Source organism: Solanum pennellii, chromosome 10 (genome assembly GCF_001406875.1).
Source record: "Solanum pennellii chromosome 10, SPENNV200".
In the NCBI taxonomy this organism is placed as follows: domain Eukaryota; kingdom Viridiplantae; phylum Streptophyta; class Magnoliopsida; order Solanales; family Solanaceae; genus Solanum; species Solanum pennellii.
The window spans coordinates 37,962,438-37,970,480 of NC_028646.1; the positions used below are offsets into that span (position 1 = coordinate 37,962,438).

General features: G+C 37.3%; 1 protein-coding gene across 1 annotated transcript; it reads left to right on the forward strand.

Moving 5' to 3' along the window:
- Positions 1–7,041: 7,041 nt before the first annotated feature.
- Positions 7,042–7,779, forward strand: LOC107001237. Its single transcript, XM_015199367.1, is given in 1 exon segment — positions 7,042–7,779. A coding segment is annotated over 1 exon segment (738 nt).
- Positions 7,780–8,043: the final 264 nt, after the last annotated feature.

Genomic DNA, 8,043 nt, shown 5'->3' on the forward strand with positions numbered 1-8,043 from the left:
CCTTTAGGCCTACCGTTATTCTGAGATTTCAGCCAACAAAACCAAGCTTATCCCAATTCAATTTCCAACATATAACAGACAACCCATCTTCTTTCTCCCAATTTCCCTTTCCCCAATTTGGAGTGCCAGCCCACTTTCTCTTAATTTCCTATAACCGGATAAACTACTTAGCCAATATTTTCCTAAATTGGCCCACTACTAATTATTTCCTTCTCCATCCCACCTTATTCCCTTGACCCGGTACAAATCGTTGTCTTCTTCCCCAAAAGAGGAATCAGAACGCATTAGCAACAAAACCGTCAAGTCCAGCGTGTCAGTCCGGCGGCCCTCTTAACCTCGGACGCGTACAAAAGTAGTGCTCTCATTTGTTCCTTCTTCTCGAGACACGTGAGCAACAAGAGAAAGTAGAATTCCTTATCGTCTCTTTCTCCTTTATGCATCTCCCTGCTTTTGTACGATTCGTCGGGCTAGGCAGAAACGAGTTGTCCTTGTGGCTACGAGATCGAGTCACATCAAAGGAAAAGGACGAAGGATCGATCTGATCCATTCGAGCCACTGCCTTGGCCAAATTTTCAGGTATATGGCTGATTTTTCTGCTACAAACCCAGCAGTTCTTTGCTTTAGGGGGGAATTTTTTTAATTTTGAAATGGATAGAGTTTTTTACTTCGCCCTTGGGCCCCCAAGATTGAAACCCTTATCCTCCCCCCTATATATTCTCTTATTTCTTGTTTAGCAGGGGATTTTCTTTTTTGCTTTGGAATTTTTTTTTTATAAAGAGCATCCTACAGTGAAACCCCCACAAAAACTGTATATTTGAAAGGCTGAAACTAAAGATAAATAGTTGATTTTTTAATCCTTAGATCAATCTAGGTTCGAGTTGTTATTTGGGTCTCCGTTCGTTGTTCTGCTTTCGAGTTTCTCGGTTGTGGATTCGCCCTCGATCTGTCTTCCCAGTCACTGCCCTACAAGGGGTAAATCTTTGCTCCTTTTTTGTTTAATTCTTGTTTCTTTCGTTTATGAATCTTTATGGCCTGCGTTTGGGTTCTGTTGGTATGTTAACATTTTTTTGGTCTCTCCAACGCTAGGACTTTTATAATGAAGTATGAGTCAGGATCCTCTCTTCTCTATACATGGCTATCTCTGTAAACATTCTTACATTAGAATATTCAGTGTTAGATCTCATTTTTTCTTGATTGGTGCATTTTCTTTCTAATCTTATTTTGAGTACAAAAGTTCTATTCTAGTTTGTTTATAATTTTCGATACCCCCTCTTTGTCCTTAGCATTATGATTTCAGGATGTAGCATAAACAGCGAAAGTGTAGTCGCCGTATATGCTTCACTCCCTCAATCTAGAGGATTCATTTTATTAATAAGTGGTTTATTTTTTGGGATTACCCTGTAGCGTCTCTTGAAGAGATTCGGATGAGCATTTAATCTTTTGTTCATATTTCCCTAACTCCTTATCCTTAGTCTCATTTCTAACTTAGTGAAATTATTAGTCGGTTATTTGTTTACTAAGTTTGATCATTGAGCATGCTAATAGTACATGTGTTGTTTCTCCGTGGTTAATGCATGATATTGGTCATCTTAGATTTTGTTTTCCTTTCTTTTATGATGTATAGTTCTGATTGTGGTCTACTTTCTTGGGCTTCACTTAAGGAGTCTTGCATGCTTTGAATTTATGTTTCTTGTAATCACTGTTCCAGGTCAAATATTTCCCTTGGAAAGTTGCATAATTTAGGTGTCACCCTCCTTGTTATAAGTAGGAATTTATATGATGTTAGTTTTTGCGCCTGGTCCTAGTATTCGATCATGTCGTTATTGAATTTGTTAGGTTCCCTTGTTCACCTGCGGGTCTCGTTTGATTTTATTGCTGTAAGGTGCATATATGTGAGCATCAATATTTGATCAGCCTGGACAAAGTATTTTAATGTTTTTCATTTTTTATTTTTTTAGTTTTTTTTTTCATATTGTTCTATTTTATTTTCTTTCTTTATGAAAAATTTCCTCTTTACATTAGTCGAAAAGTTGAAAACTTATCATTTGCCTTAAGGAGTTAGCAGTGTATTATTCACCTGTATTCGGATATCAGAATCTTTGATTACCATTGGGTTGCCTCTTCTCTTTTTCTTACCTACATTTGGGTTCTTTTGGTGTGTTAACATTATTTTGGCCTCTCCAACGTTAGGAGTTATTTATAAATGAAGTATGAGTCAGGATCCTCTCTTCTCTATACATGGCTGTCTCTGTTTACATTATTACTTTAGAATATTCAGTATTAGACCTCCTTTTTGCTTGACTGGTTCATTTTCTTTCTAATATTATTTTGAGTACAAAAGGTTCATTCTAGGTTTTTTTTTATATATTTTTTATATCCCCTCTTTGCTTCGCGTTATGATTTCAGAATGTAGCATAAAAGAGAAAGTGTAGTCGCCATATATGATTCACTCCCTCCATCTAGAGGAATCGTTTTATTAATAAGTGGTTTATTTTTTGGGATTATCCTGTAGCGTCTCTGGAAGAATTAGATTCGGATGATCATTTAATCTTTGGTTCATATTTCCCTAACTCCTTATCTCTAGTCTCACATCTGACTTAGTGAAAATTCTTAATTGGTTATTTGTTTACTAAGTTTGATCATTGAGCATGCTAATAGTACATGTGTTGTTTCTCCGTGGTTAATGCGTAATATTGGTCGTCTTATATTTCATTTTCTTTTCTTTAATTATGTATAGTTGGGAGTATGGTCTATTGTCTTGGGCTTCACTTATGGAGACTTGCACGCTTTGAATTTGTATGACTGGTAATCACTGTTTTAGGTCAAATATTTTCCTTGGAAAGTTGCATGATTTAGGTTCACTCTCCTTGTTATAAGTAGGAATTTAAATGATGTCACTTTTGGCGCCTTGTCCTAGTATTCGATCATGTCGTTATTGAATTTGTTGGGTTCCCTGGTTCAAATGCGGGTCTCGTTTGATTTCATCATTGTAAGGTGCATACATGTGAGCATCGATATTTTGATGAGCCTGGCAAAAGTGTTTTAATGTTTTTTTATATATTTAATATTTTTCTGTTTTATTTTCTTTGTTTATGAAAATTTTCCTCTTCAGTAGAAAAGTTGACAACTTATCATTTGTCTTAAGGAGTTAGCAGTATTATTCATCTGCATTCGGATATTAGAATCTTTGATTGCCATTGGGTTGCCTCTTCTCCCTTTCTTATAAGCATGTTGTTATTTATTTATTATTACTCTTTCCTTTTTTTAAAAAAAAATAATAATAATAAAATAATTAAATAGTGTTATTTCTCTACTTCTATCTTGAATGATTTAACAGGATTATTGCTTGAACTTTTTAAATTTGGACTATGCTAATAGCAGTTGTCGGTAATTTTCCATTAGAGTCATCCCTGTATAGATTCTAAGTTATACATAAGCTTCTCTATTACTTTTTTTATACAATACTTAATGTTATGAGCATTGTCATGTGTATATAGCATTATTTTCTTATATTATAAGTTGATGAGTTATTACTGATGTATTCTATTCATTTGTTTGCATGTGAGATACGTTCGAGATCATTATGAACTTCGAACTCTTCTCTTCCTTTTTCGGAAGAGCCATAAAGTCTCAAGTTTCATTTTATCGAGTCAGCTCTCAAAAAAATTTGGCGTACATGTTTTCGAAGAAAGGAAGAGAAGTCCAAAGCCGAAGAGTTGAAAGGAAAATTGGGTCATTAGGATCCAAATTCATTTTAAGTCTTGTATTTTGTTGTCGGTTGGGCCAAAGCCCAGTTAATTACTTTATTTATTTTATCCTTAGAGCTTAGGAAAGGTATTGGTGAAATGGATCAAAAGCCTAAAATAGGTGGGTCCAAATTCCAGTCCAGGCGGACAAAAAACCTGGGTTTGGACCCAACCCGACTCTCTCTCTCTCTCTCTCTCTCTCTGTCTCTCTCTGTCTCTCTCTCTCCTATTTTATTATTTATATGCTTTTATTTGTCGCTAATTTAAATTTAGAAAACTTCAAATCTCCGTAGAACGTCATAATGTTTTAGCAACTTAAAACGGAATCAAGTTTAAACAATTCTAAAATAATAAATTTTTCAAGTTAGTTGATTAAGTTAAGTATTCATTTCCAAACAATTCTAAATACTCTTACTATTTCAAAAATAAAGTTATATTTTTTTTATCCAAACTGGTTAGTTGTCGAAATATTGCATTGACGAATGTTTTGGATGCCTAACACCTTCCTAAAACATAAATAGGAATCCCCGAACCCCTTTGAAGTTTTCAAAACGATTTTTCTCTTTAAGTCTATCGAAAACCAAGTTTTCTTGATTTTTTCTTCAAAAATTAAGTGGCGACTCTAAAAAGTCGAAAACACTACAAAAAAAATAATATTTTCCCTTTTCCGAATAAAACAGAAATGACGACTCTGTTGGGGATTTGGATGATTCTAACCTTAAAACTAACATTGTTTGGCTACGTGATATAATTGCTTGCTTGATTCTTTATCTTATTATTATAATTGTTGCATTTTTCATGGCATATTTCCGCCAAATCGCAAGTAGTTTGAATTAGGATAACGGAAGTTACGTGGCTTTCCATGGCTTCTTTCAGAAATACACAAAAATTTATTTGGAGGTATCAAACGAATAGTTGGAATACGGTCATACGACATCGTTTGGTACCTTCACCCCGTTGTTTGTCCGACTCGGGTAACCGTCACTTTGAAGCCTATTCTAGTAATCCTAAGATAGAGAGAAACCAAAACCAAAAATTAAGCATCAGCCTAAGACGACTTAATAACCAAGGTGTATTAAGTCCATTTAGTAGAAAACCTCCAAAACTTTGTCCAAGGTCTTCTACCTCACGACACATCATTTTATTTGACATTTGAATGATGTACGTGTGAAAACCAATTTGAGGTGGGTAAACCTAACTAGTTTTTCTTTTGTAGATATGGATCGTTTTCCAAGGTTTGATATGATTATAGCGGCGCCACCCCAACTCAAAAAGTGGTATAACAATCTCGACGGGGATCATAAAAGAACCCTAAAAGAATACGTGGGTGCTCTGACAGAGTTGATCAACATGAACGGTTGGCCGAAACTAGTTGAGATCCTCACAGGGTATTGGGATAACCAACGAATGGTGTTCCGATTAGGAACCATAGAGATTACCTCGGCTTTGAGAGGAGATCAGAGATTGCATAGACACAGTAGGTACTGGGATAGAAAGAAATGCAACAAAATAAGAAGACATTTTCATCCCTAATAAGCCTTCCGTAGAAGATATTGCAGACTGGCTCAAATTGGGGAAAATTTTGCCTACTGGTGCCAACAATCCTACATATTGTTCATAGACCTTTATATCATATTTGGACATGTGGCTTCTACGGCACTTACAACCGAGAGTTCAACGTTTCCTACAGAGAATGGAATGGAATTCGTCCTCTAGCATTTGCTGTAGCTTTGTTAGGAATGATGGTCTTCCCGCATGTCCCAAGTATGAGAATCAATACCCGAGTTATAACACTCGCGTACACTCTATTCAAAGGGTACGAGAACCAAGGGCAAGTGCAATACTACCATATAGCTCCAGTTATCCTGTCCGACATGAATCGAGCCTTGGGAAAATGCAAAGAGGGCATCGATACTTCCAAGGGTGCAAGCTACTCCTTCAGTGGTGGATTCTGAGAAACTTGACAAAGGGTGCTGGGACTCAGAAGTTTCATACTCTCGACAACAAAATCACCTTCAAAGATTTAAATGATATGTTATACTCAACAAATATGAATAATAGGAGAACTAAGGGGAGATGGGCTCAAATTTTCTCCTATTTGAGAGAAGAAGATCTCCAATGGATGCTCGATCGTTTCATCTCTAAAAAAGACGTCATAGAGAGCCGCATACAGCTTGTGCTTCCTCTACTAGGTATTAGGGGAATTTTACCTTATGCATCCTTTCGATTTTTGCAACAGTTTGGAAGGAGACAAATTGTACTTGAAGAGGCGTACTATGGCGGTTATGTATATGATATTGGAGATGATAGGGTGCACGAAGCGTCTGATATGTTCAGAGAATGGAAATGTGACAAGCGGATGGATAAAGACACCATTGCCCCAGACCGATTCAATGTCGGATATGATGAGGGTTACAAAAACTGGCTGAAAGATGACATACAAAGTATCTCCTCCCCAACCCCGCACAGCTTACGTAGCGTAACAGATAAAGAAGCCAAGGAAGTGGCCTAGCTACGAGAGGTAAAAAGAGAGGCCCAAGAAATGTACATTAAGTTTTTCGAGAACCAAGATGCTCTTGAGAAGCTGACTCAAGAGGTGGAAATACTAAGACGTAGGTACGATGACTTTGACTCATGGGCCAAAGATAAGATTGAAAGGATGCGATTCGAAAGCTGGGAGGACAAAGGATGCCTAGGTGAAGGATTACTGTTAATGCTATGATATATATATATATCAACAATACAAGACTCATGAAAAACAGCGACGGAGCAGGACCATTTGGAACGACATAGTGGATTTCGCCCCTGCACGGGTTTTTCTATATGTATTTGTCAGTTTAGCCCCTGTGTGGGCATGCTTATTGCGTTTCAATACATTCAAATGCCCCATGCGTGGGTCTGTCTTTAGTGTTTTATCCTTTTGTTTCCCCTTTGTGAACATTATTATTCATTTGTGAAATTTAATTTTTTTATGGGGGGGGGGGGGGATTGTTAATTTGGTTCAAATTCACGCATACGTCATTCAAATGCGCTAGGCCCACCCTTGGTATATAAGGGTCCCCATGTATGTTTTAGAACGCGATATATGTGTTATTAACTGCTTATGTGTTATGTTGCTATGAATGAGGATATCGGAAATCCACTCCCTTCAACAAAATTCCAAATATACACACTAGCCACTATTACAAAATGTCCGACTAAATTTTACGAGTCTTAAGTTTCTCATCTAAAAGACAAATACCATCCCAAAATACTAAATACTACTCTAGTGTCTCAGTAAAGGAAAATCACTTCTATGGACAAAGGAAAGAGTATCCAAGCTGAGCCAAGTGAAGAAGAGAGGATCGACATACAAAAGCAGCACGAAAAGCATCTGTATCAATTATTGTTTCCTCCTGGGAGCCCCGAAGAGGAAATCAACGAAGAGAGTTATGAGGAAGCACTTGCCCACAAACCTTCTTTTGAAGAACGTCTGGCAAAAGGAGACAAGGAAATTTCTCTCGAAGCATATCCGCACGAACGCCAAAAAAGGATAAAGGTCATTTCCTGCGCACTCGTTTTCAAACATTATCGGTCTAGGCATATGCTGGGACCTGTCGAAAGAGCGTCATCCCAAGAGGGATCAGTGGATCTCCGCAAAAAGTGTGAGTGTCATCCCAACCAAAAGGGGCATACGATAGAAGAGTGCATAGAATTCAAGAATGAAGTCCATCGTTTGTTCAGTATGGAAAGTATTACGAACACTTGGGGTAACACGTCCTCCTTGTGTGTGACGAACCACTGCTTGACATACCGGTCACAGATAAGACCAGATTCTTTCAATGCGCAATCACACCTTTCAAGAAAACGATGATGGAAATCTACTCAGAACTAGTTCAAAATGGCATCTTCACCTATTTCTATAGGGGTATGGAGATGTTGTATTCTCTTCGGTACGAAGTTTGAAAGCGTTGTCCCTATCACGATGCCACAGACCACAACATTAAAAAGTGTCTTGACTTCCGCCACGACCTCAAATCCCTCACCTACATAGGAAATATTCAAGTCGAGATTGTCCCCTGTGGTTGAGATGACATAGAGAAGAAAGAATGACTAATATATAGTCATCACTTTATCTTTAAAGCTCTATTGTTGCCTTTCCATTTCCTTGTAATCGTAATGAATGAATGAAAAAATATTTCCCTTTGTACTTGAACTACGTTGGGCCTAGATTCTCCCTGAGAGATACGTAGGTAGCCTTTCAAGGCCCGGCTCCTATCTTTAAATATTTTCATTTCCCCTTCATACTACAATGAAA